Source organism: Stegostoma tigrinum, chromosome 2 (genome assembly GCF_030684315.1).
Source record: "Stegostoma tigrinum isolate sSteTig4 chromosome 2, sSteTig4.hap1, whole genome shotgun sequence".
In the NCBI taxonomy this organism is placed as follows: domain Eukaryota; kingdom Metazoa; phylum Chordata; class Chondrichthyes; order Orectolobiformes; family Stegostomatidae; genus Stegostoma; species Stegostoma tigrinum.
In genome coordinates this window covers 13,477,783-13,502,181 of record NC_081355.1, presented here as the reverse complement: position 1 = coordinate 13,502,181, position 24,399 = coordinate 13,477,783, and the positions used below count along the sequence as shown (strand labels likewise).

Genomic DNA, 24,399 nt, shown 5'->3' with positions numbered 1-24,399 from the left:
ATTCCCCATGCAGAAGTCCTAAAGACCCTCCACTTCTTCCTGTCCCGCAGGCCCGACCAGTCCACCTCTACCAAGACCCTCATCCGCCTGGCCGAACTCGTCCTTACCCTCAACAACTTCTCTTTCGATTCCTCTCACTTCCTGCAGTCAAAGGGGGTGGCCATTGGTACCTGCATGGGCCCAAGCTATGCCTGCCTCTTTGTAGGTTACGTGGAACTGTCCCTCTTCCGACCCTACACAGGCCCCAAACCCCACCTCTTCCTCCGTTACATTGATGACTGTATCGGCGCCGCCTATTGCTCCCCAGAGGAGCTCGAACAGTTCATCCACTTCACCAACACCTTCCACCCCAATCTCAAGTTCTCCTGGACCATCTCCAACACATCCCTCACCTTCCACTCCCGTACATCCCAGATGTCCTCATTCTTCAAGGGCCACAACATCCCCCCCCCGGCAGTGGTCAAGAACGCCCTTGACCGTGTCTCCCGCATTTCCCGCAACTCATCCCTCACACCCCGCCCCCACAATAACCGCCAAAAGAGAATCTCCCTAGTCCTCACATACCACCCCACCAACCTCTGGATACAACGCATCATCCTCCGACACTTCCGACATCTACAATCCAGCCCCACCACCCAAGACATTTTTCCATCCCCACTCCTGTCTGCTTTCCGGAGAGACCACTCTCTCAGTGACTCCCTTGTTCGCTCCACACTGCCCTCCAAACCCACCACACCCGGCACCTTCCCCTGCACCTGCAGGAAGTGCTACACTTGACCCCACACCTCCTCCCTCACCCCCATCCCAGGCCCCAAGATGACCTTCCACATCAAACAGATGTTCACCTGCACATCCGCCAATGTAGTATATTGTATCCATTGTACCCGGTGTGGCTTCCTCTACATTGGGGAAACCAAGCGGAGGCTTGGGGACTGCTTTGCAGAACATCTACCCTCGGTTCGCAATAAACAACTGCACCTCCCGGTCGCGAACCATTTCCACTCCCCCTCCCATTTCTCAGATGACATGTCCATCCTGGGCCTCCTGCAGTGCCACAATGATGCCACCCGTAGGTTGCAGGCACAGCAACTCATATTCCTCTTGGGAACCCTGCAGCCCAATGGTGTCAATGTGGATTTCACCAGCTTCAAAATCTCCCCTCCCCCCACTGCCCAGCCCAGCTCATCCCCACCTCCCTAACCTGTTCCTCCTCTCACCTATCCCCTCCTCCCACCCCAAGCCGCACCTCCATTTCCTACCGACTAGCCTCATCCTGCCCCCTTGACCTGTCCGTCCTCCCCAGACTGGCCTATCTCCTCCCTACCTCCCACCCATCTTCTCCTCTATCCATCTTCGGTCTGCCTCCTCCTCTGTCCCTCTTTATTTCAGAACCCTCTCCCCAACCCCCTTTTCTGATGAAGGGTCCATGCCCGAGGCATCAGCTTTTGTGCTCCTGAGATGCTGCTTGGCCTGCTGTGTTCATCCAGCCCCACACTTTGTTACCCATTATCTCTAAGCAGGATATAGCCAACAAGTTTATCTGAAAAAAACAAGCTTTTGGAGCTACACTCCTTCAGGCATTCGTGAGAGAGGTAGTATCAGACACAGAATTTACAAGTAAAAGATCAAAAGGTGACACCACTGATGGGGATGTATTAAACAAATCTCAGATGCTGGTAAATCTTTAATCAGTTGGAAGCTTTTAACTGATCAATACGTACATGTAAATCCCTGAATCCCTTTCACGTCACTGTCCTTAGAGAACAGAAGGTTTTATCAGTTGACGAGGAGGTGACATTTTGGGTCAGACAATGCAATATCAAGCGGACAAGGTTGAAGTTTGCAGTATCTGACCCACCACCAAAGTGGACCCCATTGGTCCCATACCAGACTCAGAGGAATTCATCAGGTGTATGAGATTTCGGGAATTCTTCCAAGATGCCAGCAGTGAGCACAATGAGGCAGCCAATGAGCCAGATCAGTCAACAGAGGGATCCATGGGAGAGTGGGCAAAGAGGAGTTGAATTGGGCCCCTCTGGAGGGCCGTTACATTGGGCTTGACAGGTTTGCTCAAGCCATCGGAGAAAACATCAGATTCATCATCCGTGCCCGCAGGTTAGTTCAAAATGTAACCCAGGCACAACGCAATGCCATCCATGCTCTCAAGACCAATCGCAACATTGTCATCAAACCAGCAGACAAAGCAGGAGCCATTATCATACAGAATAGAGGGTCCGCTAGAGCAAGTATATTGACAGCTGAACAACCAGGAACGTGACCGACAACTACCTGCCGATCTGACCAAAGAACACACCTGTCAACTGGACAGACTGGTCAGGACTTCTGATGCAGTTCTTCAGAGTACCCTATGCACACTCATCCCGTGTACTTCCTGCACAGGAGACTTCTACTGCCTTCCGAAGATACACAAAGCCAACACACCTGGATGTCCCATTGTATCAGGCAATGGGATTCTGTGTGAGAACCTCTCTGATTATGTTGAGGGCATCTTGAAACCCGTTGTACAAAGACGCCCCAATCCCCAGCTTCTGTCGTGACACCACAGATTTCTTACGGAAATTCAGCACCTACAGACCAATTGAACCAGGAACATTTCTTGTCACATGGATGCTTCGGTACGCTATTCCAGCATCCCCCACAATGACAGCATCGCTGCAACAGCCTCCATACTCAATACCAACAACTGCCAGTTTCCAGACGCAATCCCACAACTCACCCGCTTCATCCTCAACCACAACATCTTCACCTTTGACAACTAGTTCTTTATCCAGGCGCATGGAGAAGCCACAGGGACCAGATTTGCCCCAATATGCCAACGTTTCCATGCACAGGTTCGAACAAACATTCTTTGCTGCACAGAACCTCTGACCAACACTATACACCAGATACATTGACGACATGTTCTTCCTTTGGACTCACAGCGAGGAATCACGGAGACAACTACCTTGGGATAACAACAGGTTTCATCCCACCATCAGATTTACCATGGACTGCTCTTTAGAATCAGCCTCATTCTTGGACACATGTATCGCCATCAGGGACAGACACCTCAGTACCTCACTCTATCGCGAGCCCATGGATAACCTCACGATGCTACACTTCTCTATATTTCACTCGAAACATATTAAAACAGCCGTCCCCTACAGCCAAGCCCGACACATACACAGGATCTGTTTGGATGAGACGGAATGAGGCAGACACCTAAAGATGTTGAGGGATAAGAACAGAAATGCGATGCTCAACTCAACAATCGCCAGTTCCAACGTACCCCAGTGAAAAACCATAATAATCTCCTCAAAAGATAGACACAGGATACACCCAATAGGATACCCTTTGTCATCCAGTATTTCCCAGGAGCAGCAAAACTATGCCATGTTTTTTGCAGCCTTCAACACATCAACGATGACAATAAGCCCCTCACCTAGATCTTCCTCACGCCTCCACTTCTCACCTGCAAACAACAGACAAACCTTAAACAGACCATTGTACACCGCAAACTACCCAGCCTTCAGGACAACACCGACCACACCACCATACAACTCTGTCATAGTAACTTCTGCAAGACATGTCAGACCATTGACATGGACGCTGCCATCATACATGGGAACACCACCCACCACATATACAGCAGATACTGATGTGATTTGGCCAATAATGTCTATCTCACACTCTGCAGGCAAGGATGCCCCGAGGCATGGTATATTGGCGAAAACATGCAGATGCTCCAACAACAGATGAATGGACACCGTGCAACAGTTACCAGACAGAAGTGGTCCCTCCCAGTGGGGGAACACTTCCACGGTCTCAGACATTTGGCCTCAGATCTTTGGGTAAATGTCCTCCAAGGTGGACCCTGGGATACACAACACAGAGTCACCGAGCAGAGGCTGATAGCTGAGTTTGTTACCCACGAGGACAGCCTCAAATGGGATCCTGGGTTCATGTCGCACTAGGGGTGACCCCATCATACTATACATTCTCATACACTTACACGCATGTACGTACACACACTCACTCACGCAAACACACACACACACACACACACACACACATAAATCTATGGGGTGAATTTGTGTTTAAAGTAGGGAATTCTGTCTGGTGTGTGAATGGTGTAAAGGAGTATTGTTGAGATTATGGTATTGCAGTTTTCTATGCACTTCAGAATCTTTTACTTGTGCTCAGTGGAAATAGTTGGTTTATTCGACTCTATCTTTATTTCTTTTGGGTACTTCTATTTCATTATTAAAATCAAATCTTCAGCATTGCATGCTTGCACTTCAGACAGCCTCTTTAATACCGAAGAGAAAATATGATCGATCAAAGCTCGATTTCAGTCTGAGAATCTGTGTTGTCCAGTAATAGCATAATCTGGGATCATTACCCCTAGGTGCTTTGATGGGATTGAATTTCCTGGATTTCAGAGGAAACTGTGTTTTCCTGTTTAAAATAGCAGGTACATGATGGCTCTGGACAGAAAACAGCTGTGTTATTTTTATTGCACCGGGATTTGAACATTGCAGAGAGCGGACTAATTGTAAAGAAGTCAGCCAGCTGGATCTCATTGAATATGAGTTCCCTGATTGGGGCTGTTAATCAAATCCAATCAGGGAGCCCTGGCTAACATACAAAAATGGTGAATGTCAGAGATACAGACACTGTGGTACCTGACTCTGTATGAAGCAGTACTAAAGTCAAGAACTCTTAATGTAGCAATTGAAGGTTACTTGGTGAAGGGGTAACAGTTTCTGCGGAGTTATTTCAGGGAGCCTTCTGGAAGTGGAAGATTCAACAGTGGATTAATTGAAACCTTAAATGAAAATTAAACTGAAAGAGTTATCAGATAATTTGAAGATAGAAAAAAAAGCCGGATCTCATAAGAATGGGGCACTTCACTTGATTATCCAGCATTAAGAAAAAGATTAAAATATTTTACATGCTGTGTGTAAGCAACCCCCATTTAGGAAGGATTGTTCAAAGCTTCAGATGCTTAGGCGATAGGCCACAATCTACTATAGTAGCTTTTAAGTAATGAAATGGGAATGAGGGTGGCAGGATATAAGGGAAGGTCTATAATAAGGTGGAAGATGGGAGATGATAAATCTCAAAAGCTTTACTGGTGCAAGGCCAAAAGGGAGCAGGAATGGGAGAAGTGATAAAAGAGGAGATGTGTCCACAGGAGGTGTGAATGACAGAACGATGCACAACTGCGAATCAAAAAGAAAAGCAAAGTTAAAACCAAAATCTGCTAAGAGCATGAGGCAAATTTTATTTGATTTGATTTATTATTTTCACATGAACCTATGTCAATGAAAAGATTTGTTTGTTTCACTCTACTGGCAGTTCATTCCATACAAAGTGCATAAGGGTACTAGAACAGAGCGAGGAATACAATGTTATGGCTGCAGAGAAGATGCGTAAAGAGCCAGATCAACATTAAATTTAAAATTTCAGAGGTCCGTTCAGAAACCTAACAGCAGCAGGGAAGAAGCTGTTCTTGAATATTTTCATCCGTGTGTTTAAGCTTTTATACTTTCTGTCCAATGCAAGAGATTATATCCAGGATGGTGAGGGGTCCTCGATTATGTTGTTTGCCCTTCTGAGGCAGCGAGAAGTATAGATGAAGTCAATAGATGAAAGATTGGCTTGCATGATGGTCTGGGCAGTGTTCACAACTCTCTGTAGTTTCTGCTGGTCCTAAGCAGAGCAGTTGCCATTTCAGGCCATAACACATCTGGACAGAAAGGTGCATCTATAAAGAAAAAATCAGCGCGCGTCTTTATGCACATGCCTAATTTCCTTTTCTTCCTGAGGAAGAAGAGGTGTTGTTGTGCTTTCTTGACTATAACATCAAGATGGGTGCAGCAGAACACTTGGTTGGTGTACATCCTCGGAACTTAACACACTTAGCCATCTCCACATCAGCACTATTGATGTATATAGGGGTGCGCCCTCCATCTTGCTTCCCGAAGTCAATGAACAGCTCTTTTATTTTGCTGAGGGAAAGTTTGTTATCTTTACACCATTCCACCATACATCCTTATCTCTTTCCTGTTTTCTGTCTGGTCATCGTTTGACATCCAGCCTACAATGACAGTGTCATTGGCAAACTTGTAGGTGGAGTTAAGATGAAATTTGACCACACAGTCGTGAGTGTACAGGGAGTATGATCAGGGCCTGAGTGCGCAGCCTCTCGGAGCCTTACAATCAGCGACGCAGTATTGAAAATCATGACAGTGTGAAACAATTTTAAGCAAAACATGCTTCCCCACGGGATTCAATGTTAAAGTCAGAGTTAGGTTCATGCAAAACATCTTTGCCCCAAAAAGCTGATACAATAGTTAAAATGCCATGCCATATATGGGAAATACTGTGTATTTCTTGGTGAAACAACTGGCAAACAATACACACAAAGTTTTGAACATGAACGCAGTCCTCTTACTTGCACAGAAGTCTATAAAAAAATGTACAGTACAGGCGTCTCATCGATTTTACCTGCCCTGGTAAAGAACTACAGATCAAAATGCAGCGGATAGCTTCTTTAAAAATTAAGTTCACAGCAACATCTCTACTAGTACAGGTACAAACATAGAATTCTTCAAAGAAAAAGTTTAAAATGAAGATTACTGAGCAGAGAACTATTCAGAAAAGTGATGATCCTAACTGCAGGACTCATATAATGGTATTATCTTTAGCAACACCACCAGGGGACATTGCTGATGATCTAATGAGATGAGAGGCGCAAAAATACAAGACATGACAGGAAGTAAGTGATGTTAAAATGATAAGTGGACCTTTTAATGAAAAAGATGTAGCCCAACAAAAAAAAATTAAAGAAGAATGTTCAAAAGGGAACGGCTTAAATTAAGGACTTCTTGTAAATATGAAAGCAATCCCATATTGTAATATAACATCTGAATTTTGAACTACAGAACCGTAGAGGAATCGTGGTCCCCAGTGGATTGTGAACGAACAGAAGCAGGAAAATCACGAGAAGCCAAATGAGATGGATCACTGATTTTACATCTTAGTGATGGAGGCAAACAGCTGTAAAAAAGTCTGCGGAGATAGAATCGAAATCTTTCACCTAGAAGTGCATAAATGATGGGGTTCAAGCAGCTGTGTACAAATGTGACGGTTTCAGTTACCTGCTGGGCAATCAATAGCTGTACCAGCAATGCACAACCAGTTAAAATATTCTGTTCTCTCAAAGACTCCAGTAACATCACAACATTGTACGGTGCCCAAAATATAAAAAACACTATGACAACAGTAAATATAACTTTTATAACCCTGTGTTTCTTACAGCTTTTGTTTTTGCGCAGAGTTAGAATTATTCTTGTGTAACAGAAAACTATGACTGCCAATGGAACAAAAAAACCCAACACATTGGATTTGAAAAAGATAAAGAGTTTCCAACTAGAAATGTTGCCTGGTGGAAAGAAAATATGGCAGACCAATCTATCATGAACTATTTCGATTTTGTTGAATATCATTGTGGGAAAAGAGGCAAACAAAGCTACACACCACATCACTACACTCGAAATGATCCCATTTCGAGCAGTCCTAGTCCTGACTGAAAACACAGCGTGAACAATCGCAAGGTAGCGGTCTATAGTTATCAGGATTATGAACATTGTGCCACCAAAGTAGCCAACCTCATAAGCAGCAGAAACAACCTTGCAAAAGAAATCTCCAAAAATCCATTCACTTGTAGCAGAATATGCCCAGAAAGGAAGTGTGGTAACAAACAGCAAGTCACTCAATGACAAATTGAAAAGATAAATGTCTGTCATATTCTTCAAACGTTTGTGTTTCATAAGAGCCCACAACACAAGTGCATTCCCAAATAGACCAAACACAAACACAAGGGAGTACAGGACTGGTTGGAAAGTTGTAGCAAAAACGTTTGCCGATTCGAAGTTACATGGAACAAATTCTTCTCCATAGTTGTAATCGAAGTCGCTGGATATGCTGTTCGGTTTTTCAGTTCTGTTCATCACGTAACCCATCTTTCAGTAGACTAGAAGGATTAAAAATAGCAGTCAGCGGTGGTCATTACTGAACTAGAGCACGGTTGAAGTTACAGAGCTAATGTTACTATTGAGTTCAAACCTAATTATTTCTTGCTAGTAACAGTTTTAAACAACAATATTATGTGATGCTAACAAAACCCCGGAGACACTCAGCATGCCTGGCAGTATCTGTGGACAGAGAAACGCAGGCAACGTTTCGGGTTCGACATTTTTTCAGATGTTTCAGTAGATTCTGGTCGCCGAGTCGTTCAGATGTAGTTGAATCCAGCCTCATTGATGATATACAGTTCCTGATGATTAATTTAGAACTGGTCTTAAACAAAATTTAAACTATTTGCAACAAACACTTACGAGAGAAGCACGCTTTCAGTTTCCACAGAAATTACTGCTTCAGAGAAAGGTGTTGCTGTTGGTCACAAGAAAGGTAACATTGCTTTCAAATTGTAAATGGAGATCCACTCATTTCCTGTCACTGGCTTGTTCGTCATTTGCTGATTTTATCCACAGAGGATTGGCATTTTCATACTCTCATTAATGTCAGCAATGCTGTTAATTACAGTCTTTACTGTACAACTAATCTGTTCCGGTTGTTGTCCTGGGATTGAGGACCCTGTTCCTGCTACTTGTTGGTGCACACAGATGAAGGTCCTCTAAAACGTGCAAAAAGGGGGAGAGAGGGAGAGAGACTGAGAGGGAGAGAGAGAGAGAGAGAGAGTGAGAGAGAGAGAGAAAGCGCATACCAGACTAGCAAACTAGACAGTCACCCCATCAACAATGACGGGCATTAAGCTGTTTAGGATGTCTCTATTTACCAATTCCATTTTCATTCATAAGTGTGCTTCTGTTACCTGTTAATATTACCTTGTCAGGTCCGTCCCACCAGTGGGGACAAGGATCCCTTGCTTTGGAATTATTTTTACCAGGATCTTTGATCCTGGAGCTGGCATTTCTGTTTGTCCTGGCTATCTCTCGGACTCCCAGTCCTTGACAAGCTGCTGGTCTCGTGCCTGTCCTTGAAGTACATGTAGATGGATTTCATGTAATCCCAGACCTGTCCCTTGCTGTTAGTCAGTTCTGCTCCCCCTGTGATTAAGTCCTGGGGGAGTGTCATTGTTCAGCCTGGCATGTGTTCGAAGGCTGTTAGTCCAGAGGTCCTCGACAGCGTTGCCCTCTTGGCCATCAATGGCTGGCATGGAAAGGGTCCATTTAAGCCCTTCTCCTATAATTGCCTTGTCAGTGTTTTATTCATTCCCTCTGCCATCCCCAAGCTCTGTGGATGATGGGGGATATGAGACCTCTGTGTTATTCCCAGCAGTTTACCTGCTACGTTCAAGCACTCACAAGTGAAGTGGGTCTGAATCTATTTGTCCACCCCCCCACCCAACTCCTGCCCCCCACACTGAGGCATTATTCCCACTGTCAGGGTTTTTGTCACTGACGATGCAGTACAGTCTTTTATGGGGAAATCTTCTACCTATCCGGTCACCCATGACCAAACAGAATTTTTTATTCTGACTGTGTGAGTGGCCCCTATGAAATCCATTCAAATGTGTTCCCATGGCCCCCTTGAATGGGACTGATGGCTCAAATGTCTGCTGGCAGAATGTGGGGGCTACCATGTTGTCTCCTTTTCTGCAAATATCATCTGCCCCTAACCCTGCCCTGTCATTTATGCATTCCACTTTTTCTTCTGAACTAGCTGCTGCTTGTAAATTTAAAGTGTTTCCAATCACCTTTGGCTTCATGCTGTCTTGCAGCTGCTACGTTATCACTTCCTGTTCTAACATCTGCAGAACTATCAGCACTATCTGCAGAACTATTCCCTCTTTGCTCTGTTATTCAAATTTTCCTGTGTGCTTTTATTTTAATTACTGCTACTCCTTTTGGTGCAGTAGCTGCATCCACTAGGTCCTTGACCAGGTTCTCATGCTGGATTGCATTACCATTCGAAGTAATATAACCTCACCTTGCCCATGTCATCATGTAGTCATGGACTATACTGAAGCCTTATCTACTGTCTGTGTAGGTATAAACCCTTTGTCCTCTTCCTAACTTCAGGGATGTAGTAAGTGCATTTAGTTCAGCTACTTGGGTGGAGTGACATCCTTCTATTCTCTCCCTTGCTAAAAGCTCTCCATTCAAATTAACCATGGCCCGCCTTCTGTATCGCCATAATACTTCTGTGCCCATCTACAAACATGCATTTCACATCTGGCCCCTCTAATGGCTCTTCCTTAACATGGCCCTGTCTTTCTTCTCCCTGCTCCAAAGAGGAGGATACAATCATGTCTCTTCTTGTTTCTCCAAGTCTTTCACAATTTCTTTACCTGCATCAACAGCTTCAGGTCTGATGGGGTACTGTTGTTTAAGTGGGCATACACTTCCAGCTATTTCAATCAGTTTTATATCTCTTCCCTAACTCGATTTTGGTGATTGCCCATAATGTGGGGCACATCATTGCTAATTTATGGTAGGGATTCTCAGGGTCCCATTCCCGCTCAACTGTGGCAGCACAGATGCTCTTAAGGAAGCGTGCAATTCTTGACCTTCTACATTTAAAGCAGCAATTCCAATTAATCTTTGCTTCTCACATGTTAATTACAGCAAATCCATTCCGAGTATACTACCTTCAGTATTTTTACATGCACACATATATATGCATTGATCATACAATCTGCAATTTTAATTTCAATCTGTTGGCTGAGGGTGGCAGGTTAAGTCCCATCACTCACACCCTGTAACAACTGCTGCTAGTTTTTTAGTATTCCCATGGTTATTTTCTGCTTTCATAGTCAATTCAGTACTTTATTAATTTATGGTTTTTTTATCCTCTAGCTCTCTATCCATAAATTACTTCACCCAGTAGCATAAAATATCATCATACATTGAATTAGAATTTCTAAGAAAAAATTCGTCTATTTCATGTCAAGCAGAATAGGCTAATTAGTATTGAACCACTTCCTCTGATAAGTTTGCCTTTTCTAAATTGCCTATCAGCTTTCTCCGATTTTAGAACAGCAAAATTTTGTTCTAGAGAATTGCGTTCCCAAAATTCCAAATTTCCTGTTATTTGCATACTTTCAGATCACAGTATCTTTACAATGAGCAAATCTTATCATTCGGAGTTAAAGATTCACTAATGTGTTAATACAGTTTTTGAAAGTTCATTTCTGGCCAATAAATGAAATTCCAAACATGGTAACTTCTAAAATTAAAATTTACCCAAAGTCCAAGCATAATACAAAGTCCATTCTAAAAGATGAATTTCTACTGACCTTTACAAACTAACCTTTTAAATCGACATTTCATTATAGATTTCTGCTACACACAACCCCTCGAAGCTTCTTAAACAGGCATCACATTAATCATACTTATCCCGTACTTACGCAGGCACACCACCCATTTAAATCACCACACGTTCCCAAAGTGTAACCTAATTTCAAAGCATCTCCAGGTCTCGAGCTGTAGGGAATAAAAACGCACAAAGTGGACAAGCCAACATTTAGCAATCAACAAACAAAGGTTCATTTAACCACATCATAAAGAGTTAACAACTCAAGATTCAGTAAACTAGCACAGAGTTATCTTGCACTCTGTCTTTCTTTCTTATGAACACTGTAGCTATCTCAGCATGTTTCTGCGCTCTTGTTTTAAATACACTCTGCAGAATGGACCAGTCTGCACCCCAGCCTATATTTCCACAGTCCATTCCTGCCACTGCCACAGATTCTCCCAATGTGGCTGCTTCCATTTTACTGCTTTATTATTTCCGAGATCCTTGTTTTATTCCTACCTCGCACTTCTCTTGTGCCAGAGATTTCTAGTCTTTTTTATGTTTTGTGTTTTTTCCCTCTCTTATTTCACAATGGGTGGCCATGGCCTAGTGGTATTATTGCTGGACTGTTAATCCCAGGACCTGGGTTTGAATCCTGCCATAGCTTGAATTCAATAAAATATATCTGGAGTTAAGAGTCTAATGATAACCATAAATCAATTGTTGGGGAAAGTCCATCTGGTTCACAAATGTCCTTCAGGGAAAGAAACCACCATCCTTACCTGGTCTGGCCTACTTGTGACTCCAGACCCACAGCAACATGGTTGACCCTGAGCTGCCCTCTGGGCAGTTAGGGATGGACAATGAAAGCTGCCCAGCAAATGACATCCTCATTCCACTAATGAATAAAGGGGGGAAGATAGCTTTTCTTCCTTTAATTTTGTTTTTTAATGACTCTTTTTCATCTTATTTTGCTCTTTTTTCTCTTATTTCATTACTTTTTTCTTCTAATTTCATCCTTTTTTTCGCTTATTTCTGCACAGGATAGTGACGGGACTCAAAACCACTCCCCCCCCAATTTTTCTCGTATTTTACACACCAGGACTCTCAACACCACCCCCCCCCCGCCTTGTTTCGTGTTCTTGTGTTATTTCACACACTCTCACACTGTTTTGTGCGTGACTTCACACGTTCTCACATTATTTTGCACATTCTCGCATTATTTCACGTGCTCTCATGCTGGGCGCCCACTTCTTCTTTGCCCAATCCTGTGTCTCATATTCACTCCAATCTAAAAGTTTGTTTTGTGCCCTGGCTTACAGAAGGATCCCCATCAAGTGCCACACCAGCTAGAAAGGGGTGGTAAAAGAACCTACTCACACACACCATGACCCAAGGTGTATCCCAGCTTGTGGCAGGGCACACTGCTCGCAGCACCAATCTGTAGGAGCATTTTTCCCAACACCGGGACAAAGACTCAGGAGGCAGGCAGGATTCAGGCAAGTGGAAGATGTTCATTCAAGCAGAAATCGGTTTATGCCGGGAGACGGCCAAAGGATCTTTCCTCAAATCTGGCTTCGGAAGATAAATCAATGACACACCCTCTGCTTTTACAAAGAAATACAGCATTTTTATACGTTTTGTGTTACAGTAATCAAATACAACATAGTCATCATCCTTTCCCTTAATTCAAACACCCAATCGTGTGGGACACTAATCATTGATGGGCACTTCCATGGACAGCCCCAAGTTCCCGTGATCTACGGTATTTGTTTGACATTGTAATCTCTAGGCCTTGGGATCTTCCCTTGCATCCTATTCATTCACATTCCAAAAGTTTAATGATTATATTCCTTCGGGTTGTTCTCAGGCTTGCTCATCTGTAAGGATAGCTCAAATTCTATAACTCATTGCGTTTTAGTGCTGTCTTTTATTGCATTCAGTTACTCCTTTATTTTCCAACAGTCCCAATTACATACTGCAAAAATAAAATGTTGGTTAGTTTTAAATAATTGCTATAAGGTTAACTTTTGTTATAAAGTTAATTGAGTGTAATGTTATACAACTACTTCAACTGTCAGTATTTTGTAACTTATGGGCTGTGATCAATCTATCTTGCTCAAGGCATAAGAGAAGATGTTTTCTAAGGCTAATTAATCTTTACATCTAAACTCAGAAGTTCTTTTTGAGCCTTGTACTATGTCCTGGTTATGTATTGAAACCAACTTCTACGATTAGAGCATTTTTAGCTAGAAACTATTTAATATTGCTGGTAGCTTCCAAGAGCAACTATTCACTACAAAATAACTTTAGCTGTTATCCTTGCTTTGACTTGAGGACCTAATCTAACACCTGACATTATTCATTTGCTGGGACAGTCACCCTTTCATTAATAAAGCTGGATGTGGTCATTTATCTGTCCTAAGGCATCCTCTTAACAGAACTCTATGGGTTAGGAACATACAGTATTTACTGACCTTCTAGCAGTTCTGTTCAAAGGTACCATTGTATTTCACTGTGTGAGGAAGCTGCTTAGTTTTGCTTAGCTTCTTTCTGCCATCCTGTAAACAGGCACAGGCAGCTTTGTGTGGTCATGTATAAGCCACTTCACATGGCCAGATGCAGGTCACACCTACAATCCCAAAGAAAACAAATAAGCAAAGTGCTATTGAGAGGAAAGATTTTATTATGTTCTCTATTATGCGAACAATGTGTTTGACAAACTAATGGGACGAAAGGCAGACAGGTTGCTAGGACCTGATGTGCTGCATCCAAAGGTTTTCTAAGAAGTGATTGCAGAGATCGTGGAGGCGTTGGGATGAAATATTCCAAAACTCATTAGATTATTCATGTGATGCCCCTGTTCAACAAGAGAGGGAGACAGATATCAGGAAACTATAATTGGATTAACATCGGTCATGGAGAAAATGCTGGACTCCTAATTTAGGAATTCCTAATTCAGGAAGAAAAAGGAGCTATTTAGAAAAACTTAATGCAATAAAATAGAGTCAATGTGGTTTTGTGAAAGGGAAATCTTGTACAACAAATTTGGTTGGATTCTTTGCAGATATGACAAGCCAAGTTCAAAAAGTGGAACTTGATTCAAATTTTCAGAAAAGCATTCGATAAGGTGTCACCTAAAAAATTATTGCACAAGATAGGAGCTCACATTAATGTATTAGCATGGATTAAGAAATAGTTAAATCATAGAGAATGGAGAGGTAGGATTAATGGATCCTTTTCAGTTTGGATTGGCATAACTTTTGGAATGCCACCAGGATCAGTCATAGGTCCTCAATTATTTACTATCTATATTAATGACTTAGCAGAAGGGCCAGGATGTAATGTAGCCAAATTTTTCTGATAATGCAAAATAGATGGGAGGGTACATTTGATAAGAACATAAGGGATCTGAATGGGGATATAGATTGATTGCATCTGTGGGCAATATCTAAACAATTGGAGTTTAATGTAGGAAAGTGTGAAGTCATGCATTTTGGTAACAGAATCAAAAGTCAGGCTATTAATTAAATGGTGAGTGATTCCAAAAGGTATGGGACAGAGGGATCTGGGTGTTCTAGTACATAAAACACAAAGAGTTATCACATAGGCATTAGAAAGTGCACGTTGACTCCACTCTGATAACTAAAACTGAAACACCCAGAGAGGAGCACCTCACCTTATAATCTGTTAAAAGGAGTGTGAGAACACGTTTAATCTTCCATTTCTCAGCAGCTTCTAGTGATTAAGTAAAATAAATCCCTGACACTCACTTTACAATCAATAAGTAACAATTTATTTGTCTAACTTTAACAGTAAACAAATTTAGCTAAATTATTAACAAACCAAATAAACCCCTTCTAACTGCTAACTGTTCCTGAATAAAACAAGATTCTAGTGATGAAAGGTGTAGGCCTGAAATGTCAGCTTTTATGGTCCTAAGATGCTGCTTGGCCTGCTGTCTTCATCCAGCTTCACACTTTGTTATCTCGGATTCTCCAGCATCTGCAGTTCCCATTATCTCTGATCACAGATTTAAATTGAATTGGTTTTTGTTATCAGGATGCCCGGTTCAAATTAATTGGCTAAATTCAAAATTTGATAACAAAACAAAACTGCTGCTTGCCCTGCTAACTATACAGCCTTTTGATACAAATGTTTCAATTCAAGTGCTCTGTGCACCTACAAATTCACGAGCTGCTGCCCACAGACATCCTTTTTTAAAACTCTAAGCATAGAAAAAAACACATCTTCTTTTAAAGGGACCACACACTACTTCACCCCTCCCTACCAGCATTTTGTAAACACCAATATTTTACAAACACCAGATTCTAATGAGCTGCCTGCCAATCCACAAATATTCCACCCAACTTTGCCATTCACATACAGCAATTAATTAAGAAAGCAAATTGAATTTTGGACTTCCATGCTAAGGGGGGAGCGAAAGTAGAAAATACCAAAGTCTTGTTGCAAGTGTACAGGATGTTGGTGAGGCCATACGTAGATTTTGTTCGGCGTGTTTTGTTCTAGTTGTTCATGAGATATGGGCATTGCCAGCTTTTATTCCCTATCCCACATTGCTCAAAGGTCACTCAAAAGAGAAGCAATTGCTGTGGGTCCAGAGTCACATGCAGGCCAGACCAGGTAAGAATGGCAGATTCTCTTCTCTAAAGGATATGACTGAACCAGATGGTATTTTACAACAATTGACAGTGGTTACATTGTCCCATTAACTTAGACTTCTGTTTCATATTTTAATTGAATTCAAATGTCACCATCTGCCATGGTGCGATTCAAACTCATGTTCCTAGAAGGGTAGCCCATGGTTCTGAATGACTAATCCGGTGACAATACTTAGAAAGAATGCACTGGCATTTTAAACTATGCTAAAATGATTTCCAAGGCTGATTCTTGGGATGAAGCAGTTGATTTATCAAGATTAGATATACACATTAGACCTTTGTTCATTGGAGTTTAGAAGAATGTGTGGGGAGATCTTATTAAAACATAAAAGATTGCGAGGCATCTTGCCTGGGTAGATGTTGAGAAGATGTTTCCACTCTTCAGGGAATCTCAAACTAGGGGACATAGTTACTGAATAACGGGGACAATCATTTACGAGTGAGATGGAAAGGAGTTTTGGTCTGGAAATTTCTACCCCAGAGAGTTTTGGAGGCTAAATCACTGAAAGTAATTAAAGAGGAGGTAGATAGATTTTTGATATATCGGGGAGTTGAGGGCTATGATGAGCTGGCCTGGGGCAGATCAGCCATGATCTTGTAGAGTAGCAGGATAGACCTGAGGGGATCAATGGCCTGGTCTTATTCCTCATATTCTTAATTCTAAAGAGGTTGCAGGACCAGGGAACAGATGTACATAAATCACTAATGGTCAAGAGAACAGGTAGTAAAATATATGGTGTCATGGACTTTATCAATAGGGCTGCTCCAGGTAGAAGAGAGGAACTAAAATGACTCCCCTAATTCTGCTATTGGGGAGCAAGTGATAGCCCTTGACATAAGAGCATGGTATCAAAGAGCCCTGAAAACTAGAATCAGGGGGTAAACTCTTCACTGGTTGGGCAGTCATTTCAACTCCTGGATACCTCTGCAGGAATTCAGCAGGGTAGCATCCTAGGCCAACCATCTTCAGCTACTTCATCAATGACCTGCCTTCATCATAAGATCAGAAGTGAGGGTGTTTGCCAATGACGACACTATATTCAGTACCACTTGTGACTCCTCAGTAACTGAAGCAGTCCATGTTCAAATGCAACAAGATCTGGACAATATCCAGGCTTGGACTGTATTGTACAGAGAAATATCAATGATGTATCTTGAGGTCTGTGTTCAGCAATATAAATGTTCTTTTCTCAGAGCTCTGTTACAATACATTTGGTAGAGGCCGGAGACCATGCCAAATCTGCTTTCATGTGGAGCCTAGTTGCCCTCTTAATCGCTGCTCATATCGGAGGTCAGTGACACTCTGAGATCCCCAGCTGAATACATTTTTTACCTTTTGCATTATAATAACTACATGCAACACTGATGGCATTGTTAACCACATCCCCTGTTGTGTACATTCTCTCCAGTAAACAAGTGATCAATGATAGACTACTCTATGGACAGCCCTAGGTCTTCTCATAACTTCATGAAATTTACCAGGTAACACCATCATCAATCTTTGGGATCTGACAAGCATTCTGATGGTTATAATACTTCCCAGACTTCTGTTAGTTGCATCACGTTAACTACCAATAAACTGGATACTTACTCATCACTAAGAACACTTGGAAATTCTCTACTAACTTTAAGTACAGAAGATTAGAAAGGTTATTAATTTTTACCAATTGTCAAAAAGTCTTTAATATCAACTCTAATATAAAGTTACTACAATTCGGTGACACACTGACAGATTGAGCTAATCCTTCTCCCACTTTAGCCTCAGAGATCAAACAAACAGTTCTTCTGACATGCGGTTCAGTTTACAACCCCTGCTATTTGTAGGCTGTAAGTGAATTTTAAACCAGAATTTAACTTTTAAATAAATCTTCACTGTTTCTACTCTGAACACTTTCCATTACTAATTTTCTTTTCTTAATATTTAAGCATTCATTCAAATTCCACTGATGAGGGTGAGATTCAATCACTTACAACTTTACCACATCATTGAACAAAACTGGTTATGATTCCACAAAAACTAGGGGACAAAAACATACCTTCACTCTGTATTTTGTAATCTGCCTTTATTATTTTTCTCTTGGTCTTTGGATGTAAGAATCTGCACTTCAACTGCAATTGTTTATCTCTCCATGTTTTATCATCTTTTTTGCTCTCATAGAAGTTGTCTGTTTGCATCAATTGTTGTTTTATCTTCCCTAATAATTCAATTGACCTCTTTGCTGTGTACAAACATTTGCGGAGGGAATTTAACAAACCCTTTCACACTCATTGTTGTTTGCATTTCCATTATACCATTATGTAAAAAGTTTAGAATACCGTAGGACCAGACTTTTCTTTCTACTTTTTACTATATAAAAAACTTGGGACCTTGGCTTAACGACATGTATCAAAAATGTCCCTTATTAAAATGCTTATATATTTAGATCTGCCTATTTACAGAAACCTAATTAACTTCCTTGATGTTTCTTCCAGTGGAAAATCTTGTCTTATCCAGTATCTTTGTATGGCAACCACAAGTCTAGCTGTGAATTTCTGCGACGTGTAGCTGCCCACACTTTTTGGCCATCTTGTGTCAACTAAAAAGCCCCAGGCAGCCATCTTGTCAATTTAAATCCTGGGGCTGCAACAAGAGACAGGTAACATTCACCACATAAATGCCAGTAATCACCACCAGTGAGAGACAATCTAACATCATGAATCCTCCACTATCAATATCCGGGGGCTTACCATTGACCGGAAACTCAACTGGATGCTCCATATAAATACAGGGCTACAAGAGCAGGTCAAAGGCAAGGAATAACGCAGCAAACTAATGACATCCTGTCTCCCCAGAGCTTTTCTACTATCTACAAGGCATAAGTCAAGAGTGTGTTGGAATATTCCACAGTTGCCTGGATGGGTGCAGCTCCAACAACACTCAAGAAGCTTGAAACCATCCAAGACAAAGCAGTCTGTTTTATTGATACCACATCCACAAGCATTCACACCCTCCACCACCAGTGCTCATTAGCAGCAGTGAGTACTGTCTACAAAATGCACTGCAGAAATTCACCAATGATCCCTGACATCTGCTAAATCCATAACCACTTCCATTTGAAATTCAAGGGCAGCAGATACATGGGAACACCAACAGCTGCAAGTTCCCTTCCTAGCCACTCACTATCCTGACTTGGAAATATGCCACTGTTCCTTCGCTGTTGCTGGGTCAAAATCCTAGAATGCCCTCCCTAAGGGTATTGTGGGTCTACCTTCAGCATATGGACTGCAGCAGTTGAAGAAGGCAACTCACCATCACCTTCTCAAGGACAACTAGGGACAGGCAATAAATATTGGCCCAGACAGAGATATGCATGTCCCATGAGAGAAGGTAAAAAAAGCCTCTCGTTTGAACTTTAATGGGCTTTACTATTGAATTTGGAGAGAATGTGTTTTGCCAATTCAGGGAGTTTCCCACTATTTATGTTCTAAGGTTATGAAGAATTCACTCAGACAGCTTCCCTTAGATTAAATGATGAACAAGGTAAGTTTATTGAAAACTATTACACACCACATGTTATGGAAGCTGAGATGACCCATCCCAATTCATACAGTAACACAGGTCAGTTTGGGCCAGCAGATACACAGTATAGTTTGCAGACACAAAAGCAGAGAGGTTTCCATCTATTTTTGCAGTCCATGTAAGTTAAAACAATGGTGTATATGATCAGTTGGGCCTCAACTGGTTTCGTCAGGGTGAAATTAACATTGCATACATTTAAAGTTGCTGCTCTCCTGGATGTAGTTGCACTGAGCATCATTCTCTCAATCTGCGACACTGCAGAAAACTTTCATAGAGGTGTGAATAGATAAGGTTTTTCACATTCCTCGGGGATTTTGACTGTCTGTTTTCATCCCACTTGTGGAATGCCATGTTAATTTGCAGTCACTAACCTGTCTGCTGCCTATCTTGTTAAGACACACAATTGTCTACGGAGAGTCACAGGTTTTTAACTGATCTTACAGGGAATAGGAACATTAGAAATTGCACTTTCAGAGAGAAAGAAAAATATGGTTGTAACAGAGTAATGAGCACAAAAGAGTGGAAATTAGTGAAGTGCTCCTTCCGAGATGGAACGCTGGGATGACAAATCGGAGCCATTCTACAAATCTGTGTATTAAATTAGATCTGCCATTGAGCCATGCTGCACAGAAGAGGCCCTTCAGGTTTGCACAGACCTATCTACACCAATCCCACTGTCTTGTGTCTACCTATTTCCTGAGTCTGTCTATGTCACATAATCATAGAATGCCCACAGAGTGGAAGCAGGCCATTCAGCCCATCAAGTCCACAACAACCCCCTAAAGAATATCCCACCCAGACCCACCCCTGTAACACTTCATTTCCCATGGCTAACTCACCTAGCCTGTACACCCCTGAACACTAGGGCAATTTAGCGTGGCCAGTTCACCTAGCCTACACATCTTTGGACTGTGGAAGGAAACCCAAGCAGACACAGGGAGAATGTGCAAACTCCACATAGTCTCTGGGGGCTGGGATTGAGTCTGGGTCCCTGCCACTGTCTGGCCGCGGTGCTAACCGCTAAGCCACCTTGCTATCCTCTGGAAGTCTATTATTGTTCTCCTTTTTTACCGAACGCCCATGTTTTGCATTATGTCCCCTGTATCAGGGCCTTAATATTTATCAGAAGCGTCCCCAGGAGCAACACAGTGTACTGCTCTCCATAAAGTCATAGAGGTACACAGCACAGAAATAGACCCTTCAATTCAACACATCCATGCCAACTTGATAACATAAAATAATCTAGTCCCATTTGCCAGCATTTGGTCCATATCCCTCTAAACCCTTCCTATTCATATAACTATCCAGATGCCTGTTGTAACTGTATCAGCCTCCACCATTTCCTATAGCAGCTCATTCCATATACGCACTATCCTCTGTGTGAAAATATCACCCCTTAGGTCCTTTTTAAATCTTACCCCTCTCACCTTAAACCTATGCCCTCTAGTTTTGGACTCCCCCACCCTGGGAAAAAAGATCTTGCCTATTTATCCTATCCATGCCCCTTTTGATTTTATAAACCTCTGTAAGGTCACCCCTCAGCTTCCGACACTCCAGGGAAAATAACCTCTACCTATTCAGTCTCTCCTTATAGCTCAAACCCTCCAACCCTAGCAAAATTATTGTAAATCTTTTCTGAACCCTTTCTAGTTTCACAGCATCCTTCCTTTTCGCAGGGAGACCAGAACCGCATGCAGTGCTCCAAAAGTGACCTAGACAATTTCACCTCCAATTTTACAGTCATCTGCAAACTGACTAACCAGTCTCAAAAATAACTACTCTCTGCTTTCTGTCTCTTCAACTAATGTGTTGTACTCACACAGCTACACCCCCTTTTGCCTCCTGGGCTTCAATTTCACTAAGAGAATTACATACTTTGCAAAACATGTTTTGAAAGTATAGGTGTACATCTTCCACATGATCCATGTCACTCTCTCCTTTTGTGCTCCTGAATATTAATTGTGGTCTGACGTGGTAAATGTGTGTCTAATTCCGCTGACTGACACCAACCTTCTTTTATCACAAGGTGAGAAACCAGATTAAAAATCACCGGCGAAGAAAATTCCCCCTCCCCCAGAGATGTGACAAGATAAAGTGAGTGAAAAGTTCTCTGTTCAGCTTGCTCTTCCTACTGGTGTTTAAGAAGATGTTTCCCTTTTAGACATGGACAGCCAGTACAGTAATGAGCAAAGTAATTGCTCATGTCTGAAGACACCTTCGCCCTTTAAAGAAACCTGATTATATCTTCCACTAACATCCCTACACACATCACAGCAGCACCACTGTTATCACTGAAATCTGCAACCGCACCTTCTAATCCTCCAGCTCATTATTATAACCCCCCACACCAATGACTATGAGATCTATATCCACTCTTTTTGCCTCCATTTTAAAATCTTTGTGGCCTAACATCCACCTGAGCTCTGTGTCAAATTTCTGATTGAGATATTCTCACGCGTTCCTCTCACAGTCTTTCCAAATTGACATCATCCTCCCTAATTTAAACCTTGATCGTAGCACATCTTGCCTTTTCGTGGCCCCCACAAGGTCCTCCCCAACCGCGATCCTGGGCCAAAGCCATCCCTAATGACTTCCCTGCTGGCTTCCCTCACAACTCAGCCCACTTCCAACCCCAATCCCTTCTGCGTGTCTCTGAAAGAAAAGGTATTACTTAAATTACTCGCTGCGCTACACTGTTAGTCCTCTGTTCACCACATTCTTTCTGCAGTAGTTGATTCACTCAGCGAGATTTGAGTGCTGTCATATGAGCAACACAAAATGTTATCACGTAAGCATACAGCCAGCAATTAGGAAAACAAACAGCAGGTTTGACTTTATTGGTGAAGGTTGAAGTACAAGAATAAAGAAGCCTTTCTACAAATTGCTTTGGTGAGGTCACGCACATTGTCAATTTGACTGAATGTCCATTATCCCAATCTGTTACCGCATGTGTGTAGAAAGCACCCACCGCCCAGCAAGGATTAATTCTCCCAAATGTATCTCACTGAAATGCAGCAAACCTGCCTTCCTGAACCAGTCATGCCTCTAACCAAACTGTTTCATCACAATGACCACACTGATATCCAACCAACAACGTGACACTCTATTCATTTACAGCCTGTCTGTAAGAAGCAGGTCAAATAAAAATCTGACCTGACATCTCTCTCTCAGACTAATTGTCAACAAAATGAATGAAGCAGCACTTACCAATAATTCAATAATTAATTCCCAGTTTGAGTTCTCCTAGGCTACTCAACTCCACAGCTTACAGCAGCCTTGGCACAAACATGGAAGGGAGAGTTACATTCAAGCTTCTGGCTTTTCTCAAGAGTGAGATGGACACTACTTCAATTTTTCAATTTAATTCAACTACTATCTGGAAAACAGATTTCCAGAAGTGTTGCTGAACAAAGAGACTTTGGAATGCAGGTTCATATTTCCTTGAAGGTAGAGTCACAGGTAGACAGGATGGTGAAGAAGGCATTTGGTATGCGAGCCTTTATTGTAAGTACATTGAGTGTTGGGAGGTCATAGTGCAGCTGTACGGGATATCGGTCAGGCCACTTTTGGAATTTTGCACTCAATTCTGGTCTTCCTGCTCTAGGAAGGATGTTGTTAAACTAGAAATTGCTCAGAAAAAATTTACAATGATGTTTGGAGGGTTGAGCTGTAGGGAAAGGCTGAAGAGGCTGGAGGCATCTTCCCTGGAATGTCGGAGGCTGAAGGGTTTATAGAGGTTTATACAATCGTGACGAGCATGGATTGGATGAATAGGCAAGGTTTTTGTCCCATAGTAGGGGAGTCTAAAACTGGTGGGCATAGGTTTCAGGTGAGAGGGAAAAGATTTAAAAGAGATCTAATGGGCAACGTTTTCAAGCAAACGGTGGTGTGTATACGGAATGAGCTGCCAGAGGAAGTGGTGGAGGCTGGTACAATTATAACATTTAAAAGGCATCTGGATGGGTCCATGAATAGGGAGGGTTTAGAGGGATGTGGGCCAAATGTTGGCAAATGGGACTAGATTAATTTATCAGGTTGGGATGGATGAGATGGACCAAAGGGTCTGTTCTGTGTTGTATAACTCTACGACTCTCAGTAGCATCTCGCGAATGGTCTGCGTTTGATCAGACTGCAATCGCCATGGCAACCAAGTAGGAATTTGGAAAAGACAGTGTTGTGCGACTGAAATATCCACGCTAGTGGAAGTGTGGCTACAAAGATAAGGGAGGGATATTCGATTTCAGAAGGAATAAATTATTTGTGTCCTGTTTTGGTCACACAATACATGTGGTGTATTCGGCTCCACCACGAAGCAGGTCTCCAGATATCTGATCCCCGCAAACAAGCTTTGGTTATGTTAAAGGTAGGATGCCTGTAACTGTAAAATAATGTAATTGCACTTCTAATAGTTAATTAACAAACTGTGAAAATAAATCACAATATGACTTCTGTTCAATGGATACAATGGTCAGGCTACTCCAAATTCCATACAGGCCCCAGACAAATGAGAGGGAACACTGACTGTAAGTATAGTCACTCACCTTGATTGATAAATTTCTCTTTAATCAGTTTAAGTTGTTCTCTTGCCTCACATTTAAATATCAGCCCAAAATCCTGTGGACCGAACAGAAACATCCCAATATAACAGTGACAAGTGAATTCCTTTATTCTGATGGAAAATAAAAATATAGGGGCAGACGAAGTGATCAGTAGGATGATGTACTGAATTATGGAATGTTGCAATAATCAATGAAATGCTGTACCTTAATGGAATGAAGTGCTTGAGCATAGGTCAAGGGAGTGTAGTACAATGGTAGTATAACTAGGCTA

General features: G+C 42.1%; 1 protein-coding gene and 1 long non-coding RNA gene across 3 annotated transcripts in view; one reads left to right on the top strand and one right to left on the bottom strand.

Annotated features, from left to right (window-relative positions):
- LOC132210713 (uncharacterized) overlaps nt 1-7,421 on the top strand; it is a 35,047-nt gene extending 27,626 nt beyond the window's left edge. Inside the window, exon 3 of the long non-coding RNA XR_009446895.1 lies at nt 6,951-7,421. This is a non-coding gene — a long non-coding RNA (uncharacterized LOC132210713). The remainder of the gene's footprint in view (nt 1-6,950) is intronic.
- Nucleotides 5,391-24,152, bottom strand: LOC125448655 (C-C chemokine receptor type 4-like). 2 transcript variants are annotated; one of them, XM_048524086.2, is made up of 4 exons: nt 24,111-24,152; nt 11,441-11,516; nt 8,406-8,740; nt 5,391-8,041 (listed from the first exon to the last, which is right to left on the bottom strand). In XM_048524086.2, exon 4 carries the CDS (start codon nt 8,028-8,030, stop codon nt 6,945-6,947), a length of 1,086 nt encoding a protein of 361 aa, XP_048380043.1. In that variant the 5' UTR covers nt 8,031-8,041; nt 8,406-8,740; nt 11,441-11,516; nt 24,111-24,152; the 3' UTR covers nt 5,391-6,944. The 2 variants fall into 2 exon arrangements, with proteins under 2 accessions (XP_048380043.1, XP_048380051.1); XM_048524094.2 differs by lacking the exons at nt 11,441-11,516; nt 24,111-24,152 and having other exon boundaries at nt 8,406-8,758.
- Nucleotides 24,153-24,399: the final 247 nt, after the last annotated feature.

Coding starts and splice junctions, on each gene's coding strand:
- LOC125448655 (XM_048524086.2), bottom strand. CDS start 8,030: ATGGGTTACGTGATGAACAGAACTGAAAAACCGAACAGCATATCCAGC.